This window comes from Sphaerodactylus townsendi, linkage group LG05 (assembly GCF_021028975.2).
Source record: "Sphaerodactylus townsendi isolate TG3544 linkage group LG05, MPM_Stown_v2.3, whole genome shotgun sequence".
In the NCBI taxonomy this organism is placed as follows: Eukaryota; Metazoa; Chordata; class Lepidosauria; order Squamata; family Sphaerodactylidae; genus Sphaerodactylus; species Sphaerodactylus townsendi.
In genome coordinates this window covers 17,852,706-17,876,422 of record NC_059429.1, presented here as the reverse complement: position 1 = coordinate 17,876,422, position 23,717 = coordinate 17,852,706, and the positions used below count along the sequence as shown (strand labels likewise).

At 46.3% G+C, this 23,717-nt stretch overlaps 1 protein-coding gene across 1 annotated transcript in view; it reads right to left on the bottom strand.

Moving 5' to 3' along the window:
• LOC125433658 (retinoic acid receptor RXR-gamma-like) overlaps nt 1–23,243 on the bottom strand; it is a 61,123-nt gene extending 37,880 nt beyond the window's left edge. Inside the window, 1 exon segment of the mRNA XM_048498364.1 lies at nt 22,796–23,243. Coding sequence (XP_048354321.1) covers nt 22,796–22,844 — 49 coding nt within the window. The 5' untranslated portion in view covers nt 22,845–23,243.
• Between the last annotated feature and the right edge of the window lie 474 nt (nt 23,244–23,717).

The following is a 23,717-nucleotide window of genomic DNA, read 5'->3' as shown; positions in this document are numbered from 1 at the left end:
ACAGCCAATGATCAATCATGCTTAGCCCACCGCACTCCTGAGCTCTCCAGCACTGCAGCAGAGGGTGGGATTGTGGAAGAAAATAGATATTTAAAGGTTGGGTTTTTTTAAGCCATTAACCTTCTGATCAACAGGGAGTGACCCGGAAGCAGAGGCGTATCTGGGGAAAATAAAGCCTGGGGCAAAATCTGAACTTTCCGCCCCCTTCCAGCTCCATATTTCCTAGAGTGACTGCTCAGACGGGCTCGGCCCTGGCTGAGAGATGCGACCCAAACACACCTAAATGATCAGCTCAGCATTTGCCCTTCCATTACTTTCATTGTTGTTGTTGATGTTGTTAAACTACACAGTAGAGATCTACCACTTGGTCCTTGGCTATCCGAGGAGGAGGCAGCCCTCTTAGCACTGCCATGTCCCACAGTCTGCCAGGGGTGTTTTGGTAGGGCACCTCTTCTCCCTCCCCCTTGGCGCACCTGCCCTTCTGGAGAGGCCACCTGGCTCCGGATCCCACTAGCTGAAAATCCAGCCCGGATCCTCCAGGAGACCAATTGGATCCCATGCTGAGGAAAGAGTCACCTGCCAGGCGGTGCTGGCTTCTCCCAGGCTCCAGCATGCCAGCCTGGCCCTTGCCCATTCAGAGCCAGTGGGGGCGGCCACCCTCTTGCCAAGTGATGGGACGGTGGGCCTATCGAGAGCCTGCAAACCTTGTGGGCCAGCTACGCAGCTGGGGGCCCGCCCTGCCTGTCCTGCAGGCCTCTCTGGAGGCCTGCCCTGGTGCAGCCTGCAGCTTGGAGGGGCAGGCTAGGTGAGGCCGGGGAGAAGGGGGCACTAAGGCTCTGGGGAGGGGGCGAGGCCAGGTCATTGTGCCCGGTCTTTCCTGTGGCACGGCACCTGGCAGCTCCCTCTATGCTTTGGGCCCATGGAGTACCATGCCACAGGAGAGGCTGGGCATGCCCCAATATGGAAGGAGCCACTGTGCACTGCACCGCAGGAGAGGCTAGGTGAAAGGACCCAGCCAGTGCCCGGTGCCCCCCCCACATGACTAGATGGCATGTGGCCAGGTTCATGTGACACCACTTGTCCCCATGGGCTGTATACCCCTGCCTGGAAGTGAGGGTACGCAAGCCAGGCAGTAGGCAATGGGGTGCCTCCTCACATGTAAACAAGGAAATGCAAGGAGACCTCACTGCAACCTCACTGCGGAGCGCAGAGCATCATGGAAAGCGCTCTGTGTATAATGGGCCATAGAGAGTACTCGTGGTAGTTCAAATATCCCTATCTCAGTATTTTCAGCCCCACTGAAAAACTGGATAGGGGCCCCCTTCTTCATTTTAAGCAATTGGTTTGTCAGAGGAACGTACCACTCCCCTTTTCACCAAACAGTATGTCTCCGCTTGGCCCACTGGTGGAGAGTGCTCCAGCCGTGCACCGCAGAGGTGAGGTTGCTTTGTAGAAAGGTCAGCACTCGCTATCCACAATCCCATTGTCCCTGCATTTGCAAGGGAGGCTGTTTTTCCTCTTTCCCCCTCACTATTTATTGAGCCCACCGTTTCCAGTGACAGTGTTTGTTATTGTACCTGAAGTCCCAGTCAAATCTGATCCAAGGGGAAGATGCACTGTAAAAGATAAGGAAAGGTCAGCAGTCTGAATAACATTAAAGGCATTTGTCAGAGTCAAAGAAGGCTGGGTTCTCTTGCGATCAAACCATTTCAGGTTTAATTCTGTGCAAGGACGGGGGAAAAGGTCCTTGTCTGGATCTGTTCTCCCTGCAGACCCATAAAGCAATGTGAGGCAGCTCTGGTCCCTAGACTGGTTTTAACAGTTCAGTCTGGCATACAAAGCATGATTGCCATTCTCATTGGTCCTTTGCGACAGCTGTCATTGTGTGCAATGAGGAATTGATGATCCCCCCCCAAAAAAATACTATAGTAGTGTCTCCCATCAAAGTCTCTCAAGAGGAGAGATTTTGACATCCTAGAACTTCAAATTTCATTATTTGCAGCGGACACTGGTTAATTCCTAAGATGGAGGTTTTGAGAGTTTGAATCAAACAATGATCTATTTATTGTGAACTTGCCTCTCCCATTAAGCCAACTTTAGTTGGAGAAATTCTTAGAGATTTGGGGGCAGTGCCTGGGGAGGGGAGGGTTTGGAAGGGGGAGGCCTCCACAGGATTTAATGCTGTACAGTCCATCCTCCAAGTCAGTCATTTTCTCAAGGGGAACATCTGTCTCGTCCGGTGATCAGTTATACTTCCTGGAGATCTCCAGACCACACCTGGGGGATGGCAACATCTCCAAGCTCTGTTTTTTTTTTTGAGAGGGGGCATCTTCTGATGCACCAGGCACAAGGCTTTGTTCTATACTGCCCCAGTTTTGCGGAATTACTTGGATGACACATCAGCCCTACATCCATTCCAATCCAGCTTCCGGCCATGGGACAGAGACCATGCTGGTTGCCACCATGGACAAGCTTCGTCAACAGTTGGACCAAGGTGGCTCAGTGTTGCTGGTGCTTTTAGATCTCACTGTACCATTTGACATGGTTGATTATGATCTTTTGACCCACCACCTTACCAGAGTGTGGGGGATAGCCTTGGATTGGCTGACCTCATTTGTGCAGGAGAAGGAACAGTGAGTAGCGCTTGAGAAAGAAGCATCCCAGCATTCCCTTGCACGTGGGGTGCAAATCCTTTTTCCAATGGTATTTAACATCTATATGTGACCCCTGGAACAGCAGCTTCAGAGCTTTGGACTGGGATGCCATCAATATGCTGATGACACTCACCTTTTTCTGCTGATGGAGGACCACCTGGACGCTGCCCCAGATACTTTGGTCCAGTGGCTGGACTCATAGGCTACATCAGAGCAGGCTGAAATTAAATTTGGATAGCGAGGTGTGGCAGAACGAACTTGTTTTGCCCAGCGAGCCCTATTCCACCCCAAGCCTTTACCAAGGGTTGCACTCTTTTCCTGGAAAGGGCTTGCTTTCTCTCTCTGGGTAAACTGCTGCCACTACCTGACCATTTGAGGAACTGCCCACTGGAGAGGATCAGGACTACCCCCCAGTCTCCTTTTCCAACTCTGAGGCCTAACCTTGTTTTCCCCTGGTTCCCCTCTCCTGGGCTCCACAGGGCAGATTGGAGGCCCTGGAGGACCTTCTATTCCAATCGCACATTCACAATGGTACAGAATGGTACCACAATGGCCTAGGAGGTACAGAAAACTGTTCCCCACATCTAAAAGTATTTATTAAAAATTAAATGGTTACAAGTATGTTTTAGCACCGCACAGTTAAAAAACCCTGCGGGATGGGGGACAAATTGGTTTAAGGCGGGACTGTCCCACCAAAAGCGGAACGTCTGGTCACCTTGGTTAAGAGCCCAGGTGTAATTCTGGAGTCCTCCTTGTCTATGGAGGCCCAGGTCACACATACTGCCTGGATGGCCTTTTCCCACCTTCATCAGGCCAGGTAGCTGGCCTCCTACCTGTCCCGTACAGACCTAGCCACAGTGATCCATGCGACGGTCAGCTCCAGACTTGATTACTGTAACTTGCTCTATGCTGGCCTACCCTTGAGACTGCTCCGGAAACTGCAGCTGGTCCAGAACGCGGCTGCAAGAGTGCTCACTGGGGCGCCAATGAGGTAGCACGTTAGACTTGTGCTTCATCGGCTGTACTGGTGCCAGTTGAATTCCAGATTGTTTTCATGGTTTTAGTTCTAACCGTTAAGGCCTGGAGTGGTCTGGGACCATCATATCTTCATCTCCTTATATCCCTATTTGGGATCTGGTTTAAAGGGGCAGCGCGAGCGATAACCATTAAGGGTTATATCAGTAGATGCCCATGTTTCCTGAAGTAGGATCAAGTCAAATTTTCTCAAATAGGAAATAAAGCCAGGGTGGATACTTCTCTTGCTCCAACCAGCAACATTCCAGGAGAGGAATTCAATACTTGGGGAATTTCTCAGTCAATTACCATCATTTAGGGAGACAGTATCAGTTACATTTTGTTGAATACAACCATTTTTTAAAATTAACCAAATTAGCTGATGGTGGAGATGGTTTAAAGGGGAAATTTCTGAGGAAACTCAGAAATATATGCAGAATTAGCAGCACGTTTTTTAGGTGTTCCCCTTAAAGATGGGGGCTTCCTTCTCTCTTCCTGCAGGGAAAAAATCCCAGAGAGCAAACAATCTGAGTTGTCTTATAAAAGACTGCATGACTGCCTCTAGCCATTTCGCATAAAGTGGTTTTTATTTAGTACATTTCCCCCTATGGGCTTGATGTTTTAACCTGTAAAAGGTTCCCCTTTACTTTCCTCTCCTATGGTACCTATCAGCACAGTGAGTTGAACCTCCTAACCCAGGGCTCCCTCTCAAAGGTGTTTTCTGCTAGCAAACAGAGCAGAACATATGACTGTGTTAATCAGCTCTTTCCGCGGGACAGATGTATGTATGTAGTTCTTTGCTTCTTCCACATTGTATAAACTGATGGTGGGTTTTTGAAAATCAAAGGATGTAGGAGAGTATTTGAGATTGTCAAGACAATGGCCATTTCCGCATGGCCACGCTGGGGGGTGCGTTGGCGTATACAACGCCGACGTACCCTGTTTCCCCTAATATAAGACATCCCCGAAAAATAAGACATAGTAGAGGTTTTGCTGAAATGCGAAATATAAGGCATCCCCCGGAAATAAGACATAGCAAAGTTTTTGTTTGGAAGCATGCCCGACGAACAGAACACAGGAAAAATAAGACATCCCCTGAAAATAAGACATAGCACATCTTTGGGAGCAAAAATTAATATAAGACACTGTCTTATATTCGGGGAAACACGGTACACACACCCCGGGACCGTTCGCATGAACGGTCCTGGTAGGGGCAGGGAAGACGGCGCAGCGCTGCACCGTTGCCTGAACGATGTACCTTCCCTGCGACCTTCTGGCACGTCGCCCAGGCCAGGGGACACGCCCCCCTGCCCTGCACGACCGCTCTGGAGTCGCAGAGCAGGGGGAGCGTGTCCCCAGACCTGGGCAACACACCGGAAGGTCGCAGGTAAGGTACATCGTTCGGGAAGGGGGGGGATGGCGCCTGCCAGCTGCTGCTGTTCGGGGAGCGAGGTTGTGAAACAGCGGCTTCGCGCCGCTGGGGGGGAGTGAGGGCGGCGCTGCTGCGATGCAGCTGCACCCCCCATGCGAACAGCTCCCTAAGGACGGCGTTTTTGCCATCCCTAGGGCGCTGTTATTGGTCCGTGCGGAAAGGGCCCATGTTACAGTTCTCGTTTTGTACCCTGACTTCTCTCTGTCTCTCTGGACTTTCCCGCACATGACATTTACAATGTTTTCAGGTTGGGAAGAAAACGCTTCCCTCCATGGAGTTCTGCATTGCTCCCCTCCACCTTTGGTTTTGAAAACATTTCCAAAATGCTTTTTCTCCATTGTATCTGAAAACACTTTTACAGTGTTTCTTTTTGTTAAAATGTTCAAGAGCTGGCTTCCCTCATAGTTGTGATCATACAGAAACGTGTGTTTTTTTCCACCCAAACCATAGGCTGTTTTCTGCGGTCACCAAACCTCAATTTCAGCACTTGCTCTGCCATTTTTTTGGTCCCTCGCCTCACAGTTTCGCCTCTCTCCTCTTAAAATTTATTGTTTCTGGTGTTCCCTCTCCTCTCCACTTTTGGTGTCAATGAATCAGTGATGCCATGAAGCTATGAAGCATCACTAGAGCACAAGTGTGGTGGACAAAACTGGCAGCCAGAAAACAACATTTTGAGAAAAGGAGTGCAAGCAAATTTTGTCACAAACATTGGGATCAGAAATGTCTTCCAAGTTCCAAATGGTGTAAATGGCATGTGCAGAAAAGGCATCTTCTCATCGTATATTCCAACCTTGGTCCACAAATGCATTCATGTACAGAGCAGGCAGGGATGACATTTTTCCCATATCCAACAACAACAATAATATCCCAAATTCCATTTGTTTTTCACTACATTTTTTATTGATTCATCTTCCTTTTATACTGGTTTCTCTGAGAAACACATTTCTGACCGTACTATATTTTGTCCTCCAGCCAACATCAATAGCGTTTTAAATTAAGCTGGATGAAATTCTCCAGTACTGTGCTTTTTACCAAAGGTACTCCGCCTACCCAATTTCAGACAGGAAACCCTCTCAGTTTTAAGGTCAATGTATGACCAGGAAAAAAATCTCAAAGAACAGAGGATATTTATGAGATAACCTTATACAGATTTTAGTTTCCAAGTGCTGCTAAATGGGGATGTGAAAGGCAGCAGAGTGGTAACCTTTTCATCCTTCCTGGCTTCAACTCAGCTGAGATTGCCAAGGAACATTTTTTCTATTGGACTTTGAATTAGGTTCTGATTCTTGAAAAGATTGAGAGCCAATTTTTGGCAAAAAAAAATAAGATCAGAGCATAGTAAATAAACCAAGCATTAATAATGGTGCTGGAGAGCAATTACCAGAGGCGTAGCTCCAAGGGGATAAGGGGGTGTGCAATGCACCAGGCACGTGCCCCTGTGTGGGTGTGGCAAGAGCATTCCGGGGGCGTTCCGGGGTAGAATAGGGGCGTAGGATGCACCAATGCACCTGCCACTTTTCCCTCTTGCTATGCCTCTGGCAATTACTTAAGCTATCTTATTACATCATATTTTACATCTTTAGCCCCATTTTTAGAAATGGGTACAGGATCACAAGGGTCAAGCCACTGAAAAGCTTTGTGAAATGTATATGTACAGCGAATTTGTGGTAGGAAACAACCACGAAGTGTAAGGTTGCTATTTTCCTCAACATTTAGTTGTCTGGTTTAATCCAATGAACATATAAAAACAACATTTTGGTACTAAACACATACCAAGCTATTGACCTTTTTAATTACAGAAGCAAGGATTGAGATAGCTAAAAAAATGGAAAGTTGGAGAATTACCTGTGCTAAAAGATTGGTATACAAGAATCTGGAATTATATGGATTTATCTTTGCAGAATGAAATCGACCATAAGCAAGAGAAAGCTTAGGAGCCGCTGAAAATCTTTTTTCGGGAAAAAGTTTGAACTAAATCTGTCATAGATGAAGGTACCATGTGAATATATGTACTATAGGGTTATACTACAGTTTCCAAACTTGATTTATTTGAAACTGTGATTATTTTGATAAACCTAGCTGTATTAATATAAATTATGAAATTGGAACTAAGATAACAATATTTAAGTTGATATGATTCTGTTATTCAAAGTGAATATTAAGTTTTTTTATTATTTTAAAAAACAGAGCATAGAGATATGCTAGAGCTAGATGGATGGGGAAGTCAACTGGGGAATAGAAGAAGAAGAAGAAGAAGAAGAAGAAGAAGAAGAAGAAGAAGAAGAAGAAGAAGAAGAAGAAGAAGAAGAAGAAGAAGAAGAAGAAGAAGAAGAAGAAGAAGAAGAAGAAGAGGAGGAGGAGGAGGAGGAGGAGGAGGAGGAGGAGGAGGAGGAGGAGGAGTTTGGATTTATATCCCCCCTTTCTCTCCTGCAGGAGACTCAAAGGGGCTTACAATCTCCTTGCCCTTCCCCCCTCACAACAAATACCCTGTGAGGTAGGTGGGGCTAAGAGAGCTCCGAAAAGCTGTGACTAGCCCAAGGTCACCCAGCTGGCGTGTGTGGGAGTGTACAGGCCAATCTGAACTCCCCAGATAAGCCTTCACAGCTCAGGCGGCAGAGCTGGGAATCAAACCCGGTTCCTCCAGATTAGATACACGAGCTCTTAACCTCGTACGCCACTGCTAAAGTTTAATAATGTAACTAAGTACTCCTCATTTGAGGAATAATGAACAAGTATATTATGTATGACTATCTTGTTGAAACATGTATACATTTTTTAATTTTGTGAGAAATACATTTGTTTCAAAACTTCAAAAAAACACAACATTTTGGTGTTTTAACAAGTATGGTTCTATTTAGGTTATATTGTAGAAGACTCTATATTGCTATGCCACCTCTGCTCTCTCTGACAACGGGTGGCCTATATCTTCATGGGTAGGAAGAAGTGGAGGAGAAAAGCAAGTCTATTGGCTAGAAATTGCTGAATCGTTGGTTCCAACAAATGGGGGTACCTCATCAAGGGGAAAACTGTTATATAAGTGACATTACAATATCTAAATGCCCCAGAGAGAGTGCATTTAACACTTTTATTGTGCCTCATGCTGAAATGGGGGGCAGAGCTGTAACTGGTGAAGGGCTATAACATATAGGGTTGGGATGTCAATCAATTTCCCAGTCAAATTGGTCAGTTAACAAAGCAACTATCTATGACTTGATCATGCAACATTCTAATCCACAGATGTCAAACTCACGGCCCTCCAGATGTTATGGACTACAGTTCCCATTATCCCCTGCCAGCATGATGCTGGCAGGGGATGATGGGAATTGTAGTCCATAACATCTGGAGGGCCACGAGTTCAACACCTATGTTCTAATCATTCACATCCTGTCCTGTCTGGATGGGGAAATACAGAAGATGAAAGATTATAATACCACAATGTCCAATAATATGTGGATCCAGAAAGAGTTAGGGTAACTAACCTCAGGATAGGGCCTACAGTTCTTCAGAAATTAACTGATCTCCAGACTAAAGAGATCAGTTCTCCTGGAGGAGGGACTCTGTGATATACCATAGAGTATAGAGAAAGAAAAAACAGATGTCCTGAAGCAACGTCACATCCCGCTGAGTTTTCTTCCCTCTTCAAATTCTGCCCTCCTCAGGCACCTCTCCTGTATCTATAGCAGGGGTAGGGAACCTGCGGCTCTCCAGATGTTCAGGAACTACAATTCCCATCAGCCCCTAGCAGCATGGCCTATTGGCCATGCTGACAGAGGCTGATGCGAATTGTAGTTCCTGAACATCTGGAGAGCCGCAGGTTCCCTACCCCTGATCTATAGGAATGTCCTTGGCAACCTTGGCCAGAAGATTAATCCTGGATTTATGTAAGTGGCAACATCAATGGCGTAACTAGGGAGTATGGGGGGAGCTGAAGCCCTGGATGCCACTTCCCAAGATCCTGGCCCCCCCCATGACATATCTTCTCACTGCATCATAGAATACTAACAAGTAGCTAGGGGTACTCAGTGATGGCTGATGCATTTGTGAAGGTTTAGATCTTGTGAACACAAATGAGCTCCTTAGCGCAGCTCCATTTTTAAAATATAAAACTATGGACATAGCTGCAACCTGTATAACGGCATCTTATAGGCTCTTGTAAGTAAGCCAAGAAGCCCAGAATAGTGCCCAGGCTTACTGCTGTCATTCAAATGATTGCTTGGTACATGCCCAAAGCAGTTCATGTGACTGCAATGTTTGTGTGGACACTTCCTCATGGGAGAGGTAATTTGCGAGATTGTACTCTCTCCTAGCAAGTGAGTAAATATTTCCTTCCCAAAAGGAAAAGTGTTTTACACATGCTTAGAGATATCCAACACTGGTTTCTGGAGTTTGTGTGAAACAAAATGTGGCAACCCAACACCAGTTACAAGTGGTCAAGAGCCTTACCAGCCTTACCAAGTTGCTCACCACAACAGACAACCTCACGCCATCCGTTGATTAAGCAGAGGGGGAAAACAGAGGAAATGTCACCCTGAACATCGTGACATTGTTTGACCACTCCTGGAAGTTATGCCATAGCATTCATGATGCTGAAGGAATTTCCCCTATCTCTATGGTAAATGGAGTCCTGTTGTGTCCCCCAAGTACACACACAGAGACAGTTTTCAATTGCCCAAATTCATTTCCAAGGGTCAAACACAAAAGTTCCAAATCTCGTAGCAGTCAGGGAAATCTGAAAACACAAGTCCAGAGATTTAAACTAAGGTCAAGACGGAGCAGACAATTCAGAACAGCAGCAAGGTCAATAGGAAACAGGTGTGCTGCCCACATAGTACACGCTTTCCAGATGCTTATAAACACAGCACTGCACTGTAAAGCCATGCACCTGCCAACCACCTCAGGTCTGCCTCTATATACATTCCTCCTGGCCATTGTGTTAAGCCAGGTGAGCACTTCACTTCCTGTCCTGGAGAACACTGCATATTCTCCTCCTATGCTGTTCTTGAGGCTCTGAGCGAACTGGCCCCTGGCTTTCCGCAGCCAGCTCAGAGCTGGGGGCTGAACTATCAGTGCATTGGTTCCTGGCTGAGCATTTCATTTGACATTCTAATCAATGTTCTGATGGCTGTTTTCATATTTTATATGTGTCTGAACTGTTTTTGAGTGTTTTGTGTTTTGGAGATGGGTTGATTGAGCAAGGAACACAAAAGAATGGTGCAAAATATGCAGTTTCCCCAACCCTTGGTCTAAACATGCCCTAGCTAATCTTATTCTAGGGCAGGCTCAGCTGTTCATCTTAGAAGTAATGGAGTTCAGAAAGCTTCTCAATACCTTGGAGCTTTATCTAGACCGCCCTGAGCCCTTTGGGGGAGGGCGGTATAAAAGTGGAATGAATGAATGAATGAATGAATGAATGAATGAATGAATGAATGAATGAATGAATGAATGAATGAATGAATGAATGAATGAATGGACAGCATTTTTAATCCACACAGTAATGACAACTACCAAGATGGAGCTCAGGCCTGACTGCTGGTTCCTCCAGATGCACCCAGATTGAACAGACATATCAAAATTGACCCCGCTCCATATGTGCTAGGCGTTTGCTCCATAGTTCAGTGGGCAGTGCCATCTTTTTATTGGGCTGGGTGGGAAGGGAGGAGAATTTTTATACTCTAGCTTTTTAAACTGTAATGTGAATGTACTAATAGGTGCCTTAGAGCTTCCACATTTAGGTTATTTTGGCAAAGCCTTAACTCCATCCTACAAAGTGTTCTCTTTGAATGTTTATAGTCTGCCTAGGCCATCTCCATGAAGACTATCTGGCTTCTTTTATTCAGTAGGCTCTCAAGGTTGGGTGTTAAATAAATGGTTTTGAAATGTGATTTTGCCATGTACGTTTTGAATTGTTAGCTGCCTAGGTCTTGTAAGGGCAGAAAGGCAGGACACGAATTTTGTAAAACAAACAAACCAATAAATAACCCTAGAGCACCTGCAGACACTGTGATGTCACTTATGGCTGTTCGACTGGAAATGTTGTCACAAAATTCATGATGCGCCCCTTCCCCAGGCTGCATCCCGGAATTCTCTCAAGGATCAACACAGTAGAGGACTGCCAACCCTAGGGACTACCATTGTGTCCATTACATTTACTGAAGACAGGAGGGTCTTCTGTATAAATCAGGATCACACTCTGCAAAGTCTCGGGGAGAGAATCTTCTACAGAAGTGACCTTCCACCAAAAATCACCTTTGCCCACCTCCCAGCAGCTGCGTAAGATCCACCAAACTACAAGTCATGTGATAAGAAGTACTGGGACATCACAGTCACACGACAGGAAGAGGTATGATCTTATATATCAGTGCGAAGTCTGAAGGCAGGGTCTATAGAAATATGCACACGGAATATAAAATGAGAGGGTGTCCGAAGCAGAGAGAGAGTACCAGTGGGTACACTAGTCATGGGGAAGTGGATGGAGAGAAAAAGGATAGTATTACTGTTGTGATAAGAAGAAGAAGAAGAGTTTGGATTTATATCCCCCCTTTCTCTCCTGCAGGAGACTCAAAGGGACTGACAATCTCGTTGCCCTTCCCCCCTCACAACAGACACCCTGTGAGGTAGGTGTGGCTGAGAGAGCTCTGAAGAACTGTGACTAGCCCAAGGTCACCCAGCTGGCGTGTGTGGGAGTGTACAGGCTAATCTGAATTCCCCAGATAAGCCTCCACAGCTCAGGCAGCAGAGCTGGGAATCAAACCCAGTTCCTCCAGATTAGATACACGAGCTCTTAACCTCCTACGCCACTGCTGCTCCTTTACATTCCTTTAGAGACATTATTTTATCTTTTCCAGTGTGAGAGGACTGAGTTGGTTCCGGACTTGCCCTACGGCCACACCAACTGTGTTAGTTCTAGAGGCTGCTATATAAGAGGTTTTTGTTGCTCTTCCTATTAAACCAAACCAAACCAACATTAATTACCATCAGAAGATCAGTCGACAGCAGTTTAATGACACAGTTGACAACTGTTCATATTAAAGTTGTTTCAAGCCACTCCTTGTTCTTGGTAGTCTTTGTCGGGGGTCTCAGAAACCTCACGACTCCAGTAGACTCCCTCTTCAAATAATGATGTTATTTTGGAAATGGACAGAAGCCCTGCTCAGCAGCAGCAACCCAGAGGGACCAAAATCTCAGTCATTCCAGAAGACTTCAGCCCACATGACATTTAAAAATGGGCCACAGTGGTCCCGGTACCTGTCAGGCAGGTAATGCAACCTGACAGGTGAATCTGTTTACCATGCTGCGTCGACAGAAGGGGAGAGAGCATGCCTATTCCCCAGCTAAATCAAGACTGGCTTCATTTTTTATCTTGCATTTCAACAGGGGGCAAAACTATAAGTCCCCACCTGGACCCACAGTGCATTTATAGACACATACACAAGAGAAACTTCACGTGTAAATCAAACTAGGCTATTGATCCAGAATCATCAGGAAAAGCATGCCCACACAACAAACTGTTGTGTTGCAAAGAAGAGTTGGAACAGAAAACAAGGCGAAAACTTAAGGGGAGCAGCTGCAAAGCTGGGCAGACATACTGGGAAGGGTTATCCTTGATGAAGTGGGAGAAGCTGGGATTCATTCTAGATTATGTTACAAGGGATGTCAGAAAATTGTGGTGAAAGTTGAACTGGGAAGTTTTAGAGGGTATGAAATCCAGTGGGAAATGCCAGAAATGTTTCTATCCTGTACCTGCTCTTTAAATATGCATGGGAAAGATCTTTTACCTGAAGAACGCAGTTGGCTGTGACGTCCGTTGGTAAGTGTCAACATTTCCTGACATTTTGCTCTGGGCTTGTTTATCTTAAGACTTACCAATACATTTACCATGGAATTCTGCCGGTGGAGGGGTGGGGGCCGTTCGCACGGAGCCTCTTCCCCATCCTCCCCCCACTCACCTCGTCACCTTTGTCGACCTGCTGGACTCCTAAGACCCGCCCATGCTGCCCTCCAACCTCCAGGGGTCAGAGGACAGCGAGGGAGGGTCTCAGCAGTCCAGTAGAGCGACGAAGGCGACGAGGTGAGTGGGAGAGGGATGGGGAAACAGCGTGTTCCCGGCGGTGCTGTTCGCACCGCACCAGGGGAAACGCGCTGTTTTCCAAAAACCTCCCTCCAGGAGGAGGGGAGCCAGGTCGGCGCTGCTGCTGTGCGAACGTCTCCCTGGGGATGGCGTTTTTGCCGTCCCCAGGGCGCCGTAAATGGCACGTGCAGAAAGGGCCCGTGTATGTGTGTGTTTCAGGTTTTTAATACCAGAAAGGAGAAATATGGGCATTAGAGAAAGAAAGAGTTCTTGAAAAGTAAATGTACTACCTCAGATGATCAAAGTATTGGGCCAGTTTTCAGATTCAAAAACAATTGCTGCATACAATGGAGAGGTGTAATGGCTAGCGTGTTGGATGAAGATTTGGGACGTACAAGTTCAAATCCCCATTCTGCCATGGGAGCTTGCTGGGTGACCCACATTTTCAGCCTAACCAACTTTACAGGGTTGTTGTCAGGATAAAAAGGAGGAGATGAGAACAATGTAAGCCACTTGGGAGGGGGAAGTGGGTTGCAAAAGTAGTAAATGAATAAATTCAAGATACCACTCTAGGAATTCTTCCGCACGGGCGGAATATGGTGCCCTGGGGATGGCAAAAACACTGTCCCCAGGGAGCTGTTCGCACAGGGGGCGCAGCTGCCCTCGCTCCGCCCGACCGATGCAAAGCCGCTGTTTTCCGACCTCACTTGGGAAGCGAGGTTTTTGGAAAACGGCGGCTTGGAGCCGCTGCCGTGCGAACCCTCCCTCCCCCCATGTCCCATCGACCTACCTGTCCTGCGGCCCTCCGGCGCGTCGCCGAGGCCTGGGGACACGCCCCCTCTGCCCTGCGACTCCGGAGCGGTCGCGCAGGGCAGGGGGGCGTGTCCCCTGGCCTCGGCGACGTGCTGGAGGGCCACAGGACAGGAAGGTCGCCCTGACGACGGTGCAGCTCTGCGCCATCGTCCTGGCCGGTTCTGGGACCTTTCGAATGAACGGTCCCAGAGGGGTCGGGTCGGCGTCATCTACGCCGACCCGACCCCTTCCACCTCCGTGCGGAAACGGCCTAGGTAAAATGCTTAGAAAAGAGGAGTCATCGTATCCTGATATTATATTGATAAAGAAATCCTTAACCTAATTTCTACAATTTATAACTTGGTCTGCTTTCTTTGAGCCAAACAACAATCTTTTTTTTTTAACCATACTCTTCTCAAGAGCAGGCTTAGAGAATCTTAATTCAAATTAATGAGCAGATATTCTGACCGAAATGGTAGGGCGAAAGTCACTTTGTTTCAACCTCCCCATTCTAACACGTATTGCAGCAAGCATCCCAAACTAGCATTCTGGAAATTCACTGCAAAACCATTTTAAGTCAATATGCTCCTTCTGCACATGCAGAATAATCCACTTTCAATCCACTTTCAATCCACTTTCAATGCACTTTGCAGCTGGATTTTACTGTGCAGAATAGCAAAATCCACTCGCAAACAATTGCGAAAGTGGATTGAAAGTGCACTATTCTGCATGTGTGGAAGGGAACTCAGTCTTACAGCAGAACAGTGATAGAGATCAGTATTGCTACCAGATATCTTTATTGTTATTCTCCAGAGGTCATCTTACTCAAACTCTTGCGCTGGAGTCAAACATGCACTGCAGCCAAACACACCATACCCAGTTACTACCAACAAATAAGTTGTCTGTGGAAGACAGGTTATAATCAAGATGTGATTGTGGTGCATTATAAACAGGGGTCACAGAAGATCCATACCCAGGACAGTGAGTTAATTAGCATTACACACGCCATACAACCCAACCAGAGTGACCAAACTGCCTCATCTGAAATTCCCTCATATGCCGTCCCTTGAACATTCAACAGGATTTGGGATTTTTCAAAAGAATCACTATTTTAGTGATTTTTTAAAAAGGATTGGGGAAAATAAATGGGAAAGACTTGTTTTAGGGGCGGGACCTGTGCCAAGTCCCGGTCAACAGGTTTTATATTGCCTCTCATACTCAGGGTAGGGGAGACCTGCGTAGTTCCTCGAGAGCCGCATAGGCTCTTTCTGCCCTTGCACTATGCGGCTCCATCGAAGCCGAGCCAGCCGACTCCCAATCCTTGCCCGCCCTGCAGGTCAGGCAGGGCGGAGCCTTTGCATCTCAACTGCTTGCGGTCAGATGGGCTGCGCCTCTCGTCCTGTTGGAGCGGGATGGGCGCTTTCCTGGCGGCCGGCGAGACCGAGCCACCGGCTTCATCCTTGCCCGCCCTGCAGGCAGAAGGGCGGGCGCATCCATGCGCTTCTCAGAATGAGTGGAGTAAAAGGTAAAAAAACCTCTCTCTATATATAGTATTATCTTTATTTTAAATGTCAAAAATTATTTGTGGCTCCAAGTGTTTTCTTTTCCCGTGGAAAACGGGTCCAAATGGCTCTTTGAGTGTTAAAGGTTCCCTACCCCTGCCCTATACCTATGTTTGTTTGCTTGTGCAAAATCAGCTCTTGTTAGCATGTATAATTGTTGTAAATTGGCATAGTTATGGAATTTTAAAGTATAAATGCCTTAGCTGTCTACAAGTAAATCAGCAAGTACATCCAATACAAAAATGGGAGAGAGATGCAAACTGCTACATACTATGCTACCCAAGCATATTTCACTCATTTCAAAAAGAAAAAAAGTAATTTTTTTCAGGCAATGCTCCTTCAAATTTTTCCAATTTTGAAACAAAAAAAAGTCCTCAGACTTTTTCATGCGATATATTTTGATAAAGCAATAAAGCAATCTCATAAAGCAATCCACGGATTTCAAAAGAAAAAAATCACAGACAAAATTATAGAGGACTTTTTCAGCCCCCCCCCCCCGCCCTATTTTTCCATCAGAAAAACTGGGGGAAAGTCTTGGGGGGGGGACTTTTTTTAAAAAAAATCTGAGTTTTTTGCTTTCTGAGCTTCACATCTGTAGCCACTACTGCTGCAAAGCATCTGTTGCAGAAAAGATGGCAGGAACAATTATCAGCGATGTCCCAATGAATAGCAAATTAGTTCTGCTAATTATCTGGGACCAGACAGAACCTCTTACACCAGTGATTCCCAACCTGGGGTATGCATACCTCTAGGATTATGCATCAGAGCATTTGGGAGTATGTGAAAAAAAATTACAGATTGTGTTTGCTAATATGGGGGTACAATTTTAGAGAAATGGGTTGCCAGGGGGTACTCAAGTGATGAAAGGTTGGGAATCATTGCCACACAAATGACTCCTAGACCTTCTAATAATGACAAAGAGACCATACAAGGAAAATCTCTAGGAAAGTCATCAGTGAAACAATGATATAGCAAAGCTAGTGTGGTGCAGTGGTTAAGAGCAGCAGATTCTAATTTGAAGAACAATGTTTGATTCTCCATTCCTCCGTATGAAGTCTGCTGGGTGACCTTGGGCCATTCACAGTCTCTCTGATCCCATGCGGAGGCAGGCAATGTGAAACTACCTCCAAACATTTCTTGCCTTGGAAACCCTACAGCAGAGGTGTCCAACTCTGGCCTTCCAGATGCCATGGTGGCAGGGGCTGATGGGAATCATAGTCCATGAACATCTGGAGGGCTAGAGTTGAACACCCTTGACTTATGTTGAACAACAAGTCAGCAGTAACTTGATGGCACTTTCAGTCAACATCACAGGATGCACACATATTGCAAAATATGCTGCATGAAGTCCCTCTGGCAGCCGGCAAAGGAACCCAAACAGACTCTTCCATGACACAGTCAAATAAAACTGTAGGCAAAGAAGCACAGCTGGTCCAGACAAGTGGTGCAGCCAGGTTTATGCAGTGGCAAAGACATGTTTGCATTAGAATGCACATGGCAAGGAGCCATCATCTATTCCAGCTATAGGACACATGTTCCAGCACATGGACTGTGTCAAAATGTGTGTTTGTTGCAGCTGTACTGATAGAAGATAATATTCAAGCAAGTTGCACCTGGATTTCAGTGGGATTTAGAAGGGCATAAATGTGTTTGGAAGAAGAAGAAGAAGAAGAAGAAGAAGAAGAAGAAGAAGAAGAAGAAGAAGAAGAAGAAGAAGAAGAAGAAGAAGAAGAAGAAGAAGAAGAAGAACAACAACAACAACAACAACAACAACAACAACAACAACAACAACAAGAAGAACAAGAACAACAACAAGAACAAGAACAAGAAGAACAAGAACAAGAAGAAGTACAAGAAGAACAAGAAGAAGAAGAACAAGAAGAAGTACAAGAAGAAGTACAAGAAGAACAACAAGAAGAAGAAGAACAAGAAGCAGCCACTTAGAACCCAAGTTGCCAACTTTGGGTTGGGAAATTCCGAGAGATTTTTGGGGTGGAACTTAGTGAAGGTGGGATTTGGAAAGAAAAAGGAGGAGGAGGAGGAGGAGTTTGGATTTATACCCCACTTTTCCTCTATCTTTAAGGAGTCTCAAAGCAGCTTACAATCACCTGCTCTTCCCCTTTCCACAACAGACACCTTGTAAAGTAGGTGGGGATGAGACCTGTGACTATCCCAAAGTCACTCAGCATGCTTCATGAATAGGAGTAGGGAATCAAACCCAGTTTTCCAGGTGAAGGTCTGCTGCTCTTAACCACTACACCACTGCACTGTTGGAGTACTGTTTTTAAAAGTGACACTATTAACACTCACTCACCACTTAGAAGTGAAAAGTACTACTGGGATGGATCTTGATCCCTTAGGTTCAATAAAACTACAGCAAACATTGAATGTGTACTTTGTCAGATCTGGATCACATCACGGATTCCCTTTGTATAACAAAATATGCGAGAAGCAAAGGTCAAAAAAGAACCCACTGGTTATGCACACAGTTTAACACTTTCTCATGACCTTCCACCAGAGTCGTAATGAGGGGGAACTGCACCCGGGGCATGTGTGCCCTGCACCCCTGCCACACCCTGGAACACCCCCACCATGCCCCTGCACCGGGGCACGCCTAGTGCAAGATGCCCCTCATCCCCTAGGCTCTACGCCACTGCCTTCCACATACAGTTAGCAGCATGTTCAAGCATGTAGCAAGAAGGTATTAAATCAGTGGTGACGAACCTATGGCATGGGTGCCAGAGGTGGCACTCAGAGCCCTCTCTGTGGGCACGCGCAGAGTCACCCCACACACACACACATCTAGGCTGGCCTGGGACACTAGGCTCGATTATTAGCATTAAAACTAAGACCTCGTTTTGGGGAGGCAGTGTAGGTAACCCTGTTAAGTGCTGTTAAACCCATGGGAAGAACTAAACTTTCATGGGAAGAACTAAAGCACGATCCTTTACCTGGGAGTAAGCTTGGTTGCTGGCAATGGGGCTTGCTTCTGAGTAAATCCTCCTAGGGTCATGATTCACCTGTTGGAAGAGTTGCATGGTTGCTTCAAAGCAAAGCCACCGACTACCACCAAGCTTACTCCTGAGTAACAAATGCCTCAGAGCCAACCGTTTTTCTAAACTAAAACTTCAGTATTCAGGTTAAATTGCTGTGTTGGCACTTTGCGATACATAAGTGGGTTTTGGGTTGCAATTTGGGCACTCGGTCTCGAAAAGGTTCGCCATCACTGTATTAAATGTAGGACACTAAAACACTTCCAGTAATAAGTACAATATTGCTTCAGTGTTAGCTGTTTTGTCTGTAATTGCCATATCAAGCAAAAAAAAAAGCAGTATTATTTAATTACCTGACCCAACCATCCACGACCCTGGAGGAAAATCAAGTCCACCTTCTGCCTAGAGGCAAAAGCAGCAGCCAAACAGAAGGAAATGAAACTCCACCACCTCAGATACTACACAGCTGCAAAGCAATTCAACAGCTGATTGAGTCAGATGGTGGCCAGGCTAGGAAATCCAGCACTCAGCTCATGAGGGATCGTAGTGGTTTAAACATGGTATGTTTGCCTGCTGAGTACATTCCCTGTGATGCTTCCAGCACCTCTAACAACTTGTGCCAAAACAGTACTCGCAATCTTATATCAAAGAAGACTTATCTTAAAAAATACAATTAAAAGGAGCTTGGCAGCGGGCGTCTTTTCCACTCGGTGACCGGAACCGGAAACCCAGTACTCGCAATCACAGCAAGCCATGTGTTGTGTTGACCAAGCAATAATATCCAGTGGTGGGATCCAAAAATTTTTGTAACAGGTTCCCATGGTGGTGGGATTCAAACTGTGGTGTAGCACCAATGGGGCTGGGCAGGGCATGACGGGGGCGTGGCCGGGCATTCCAGGGGCGGGGCATTCCTGGACAGGGCTGTGGCAAGGACACAGCCACTGCGCCGGTCCTTGGGCGGGAAACGAATGCACGCAGGCGCAGGCTGCCACGCACGCCGGTGCACCTCCTGCTAGACTGCTTCAAGTTCTGCGCGCTACTGCTGAGAGGAGGGGCGTAACTAAGGCAAAAATCACGTGGCAAAATCACCAACTTGTAACCTCCTCTCGGCACACACAAATAATTAGTAAACTACTCTCGGGAACCTGTGAGAACCTGCTGGATCCCACCTCTGATAATATCTAAGACTCAGCTTATGAGTTAAGGTGGTGGTGAAAAAAAATATATGTCCACCTACTGAACATATCCACCATGATGCTGAATTTATTCACCGCGATGCACCTCTAACAACTTGAGCCCCAAAGCTGCACACAAGCACAATAACACCATACCAGGTGTCGTGTCCATCTGGATGTTATGAGGATAAGGAAGCAACAAAACATTGTGGAGTGGCAATTTAGGGTTGCCAACTGCACTTTGGGAAATCTCTGGAGATATGGATGTAATGCTTGGGAAGGGAGCTGAGACGGGAAGTGATGTCACAGAGTCCATCCACTGAAGCTGTCATTTCCTCCTGGGAAACTGGTCTCTCAAGTCCGAAGATCAGCTGTAATTCTAAAAGAACTCCAAACCACATATGCAGGCAGATCCGGATCTGTCTAATGTGCGGACCTTAGGCTCAGCGCAAGCAGAAACCCAGATCTTCAATATCCTCATTCAATATTTAGCTAACACTCAGTTCATTCCCAGTGCAATCCTAAGTAAAGCTATTTCCTTCTAAGTAAAAGTCTCTTCGACAGGGGCGAATCTAGGCAAACTGGAGCCCGGGGACAAAATCTGAGTTTGGTGCCCCCCTCGCCCCCACCCCAGGTATGGACGACCACCCTCCCACACAACGACCAAACAATGATTTTTTGCACCAGCTCACAAAACACCTCCCACCACCAGCAAAACATACATGGCTTTCTCCCCACCAACTCTCTTTCCTAATTGTGTCCTCACACCAACCCTATGAGGTAGGTTGTTAGCCTCAGAAAGAGCTCCAAGCCAATGCAAGTGGGAATTAACTTTTAAGCATGTAAATCTCTCACAAGTCACCCCCATCTGAAGGTTTACCAAGCAAACATCAGCATCATCTCTCACAAATCACCTCCTACCCCAGCAAAACCTACATGGCTCCCTCCCCACCACTTTCCTAATTGTGTCCTCACACCAACCCTGTGAGGTAGGCTGCTAGCCTGAGAAACAGCTCCAAGCCAGTGCAAGTGGGAATTAACTTTTAAGCATGTAAATCTCTCACAAGTCACCCCCCATCTGAAGGTTTACCAAGCAAACATCAGCATCATCTTCAGTTCTGCTGCTTCTTCTGGGCTTCCTGCTCAGCTTGCCTTTTCCTGTGCCTGCCGGCGCCTGGCTGCCTGGGAGAAGGCTTCTGAGTAATGCCACACTTAATTTAAGGCGAATAAGACATGCTGGGTTAGAGGGAGGGGAGGGGGAGCTTCCCAGTCCTGCTCCTGGGAGCCCAGTGGGACGGGGCTACGACAGGCACTGGGAGCAGTCGGCTGCTTCAGTGCCTGTTTTCTAGGGCTTGCTCAATCCCTCCCTGTGTAGGAGGATGTTTTAACGCCCCCCACGTGACCTCAATCAGTGCGCCCGGGGACAAGAGGTACCCCATGTCCCTAGGCAGGAACGCCAGTGCTCTTCGATGGAAGGTTGTAATTTTCCCCCTTAGGATTGTAGAGTTACCCATTCATTACTCGCTCATAGTGGTAAATCATGCATTTCCCAAAGTGAACCCATTAAATGTAAATCTAGCACATTTACTTACTGTATTTACACCGAAAGGGCTTAGGCCGTTCTAACTTGCTTTGAGGTTAGTTTCAGGACTAGTTCTCACCTTGGCCTCCTCCGCACATGCAGAATATTTCACTTTCAATCCACTTTCACAATTCTTTGAAAGTGGATTTTGCTATTCTGCACAGCTGCAAAGTACATTGAAAGTGCATTATTCTGCGTTTTCAGAAAGGGACCTAGACCACCACTCAGTGTTTTGACACGGGCCGTTTCCACACAGATTCCAGAAAATTTTTGCAAAATGTTTGCAAAACATTTTCTATTCCCCACCCTCAATTTGTCCAGACTCACCCCCTCGAAACGATTCTTGGCTGCCATTTTGTGGTCGTTCCTTTTTTTTTTTACAGACCTGTAGATCCGATGCTACAAAGCTTCAAAGCGTTGTGCCGCAACTCACCATGGGTCACGTGTGTGAAGCTACGGAGAAACAATCCCCCCAAATTAAAAAAAAACCTGACCAAAATACAACTCAAGATGGCCGGCGCGAGCTCAGAAAATGGCGCTGACGCGGACTTCCAGGGACTGCAGAGCAGCATGGGAAATGTTTTAAAGAGATCTGCACAGCAAGCGAAAATGGCCCCACAAAAATCGCTGAAGTAAAACCGTTTTATTCAGGAAAAAAAAATCGTTCAAGAAGAGGATTCATTGAAAAAATTTTCAGGCTGAAAAGAAAACAATTGGGGGGTGGGGGTCATGCCGAACTCCACGGAGGAAAAAATTTATTTCCTGCCTCAAAATGTTTTATCTTGGCTGTGCGGAAAGGGCCTATTCCAGACTTCAAGTAGAAGACTTGCATCACTGAAAGTTCCAGCTCATACACCACACCCTTGCCCAGAGATCAGTCTTTTCTCTGACAAGTTTTTTATGTGCAGTTAATTCAGATTTGGAAAAGCATTCAACCTGAGGAACCCTCATACATATTTGACCTACACAAGTGGTTGATAATAGAGAGGTTGACCACTTGAGTATGTCAAATACAATCCTAAAAACACATTCCAACAGTAAGCCTTCTTGAATGTAACCTCTGAGCAGAACAGCCCAGGGTTCTATCCCAATGGGTAACTGCAAAGGATGTAGCCCAAGGGACGGAGTTCATAAAACATGATTTTAATGAGATAATCCAATGTATCCCTTTCATTCTGACGAAAATCTAGTCAGTAGAGGCACCACATGTTAGGATGAGGGCTAACAATTCTGTCACACAGACTACACTAAATCACAACATACACAACCTGCCAGTTAAAGCAACATCACTTCAAAGTTTAAACACAACTCAGAGCCCCGTTGAGTCACAGTGAAGATCACGGAGTTTCTTCCCAATTAGAAACCCATTTCTGCTTAGAAGATGCAGAAGCTACCTTTGCTTTTCCTAAACCAGAGTATCGCTTCTCCATTTGCATCTTTTTTTCCCCCTTCTGTGCTCAGACTGCCAAACCACTCTTTGTATCTAAAACTAGAAAGCCGAAACCGCCTGTGGAAATACTTACTGCCAAAGCCTGGGGAAAACTTAATGAAGTGTGGATAATTCCCATACATGTTTAATCTTCAGTGCATCTCTTCCTTTGGAATAGCAACGGCGCCTCCGACTCCAAGAACAGTGGGGAAAAAATATTCAGAGCTGGCTGGCAAACTCAGGGCAACGAAAGCCCTCTCCAGAAACTCAGCGGCAGCCGCCTGCCAAGGCAAAGCCGAAATCTTTGCCGGAGGAAGTCCTGGTTATCTTCAAGGCAGCCAGTGACCACCAATGGCTGGATTCAGGCAGGATTCAACAACTGCTCTCCCATTCAGTTCTGGGCAGGGCTTTTCCTCTCTCTCCCTCCCCCCCTGTACACTTGTTTTGTGCCTGAGTGGTAGCTTAATCCATCAGCCACAAGACCAATCGATGTTTCGCAGCCCTGGTATAGGTCACAAATCAAAAGCAGGGGGGAATAAATTGGGAGGAGAGGAAAAGGGGATTGTTGGAAGTACGTGCTAATCAAAAATCAATGCCTGATTGAAGTAATTAATTGAGAGGGTGACATATGGTCAAGCACAGGCAGCTGTTGTGGTGCCGATCTCGGAGAATAGTCATGTGTTATCAGGCCAAAGTTTTGCTGGGTGTGGGTTCTTAAGCGTGCCACCTTTTCTTTGGGCAGCGCTCCTGTGATTTTTAACAACGTGACAGGCACAAATTAAACTGTCTTTTCTTTCCCTACATCTCCAGGTTGTGAAAGGGGCATCTGTTGAATGTCAGCCTGCTGGGCAGGTGTTAAAGGCAGAGGAGCACCACCAAAATAAAAGGAGAGATCACGTTTCATCAGTTTTTCCACCTAGTGTTTCATCAATACAAAAATGCATGGAACTCATAGAACAAGTACAAAACAGGGCTTGGATCCAGACTAGATTTTTCCATGGGTTAAAGCATTTCCA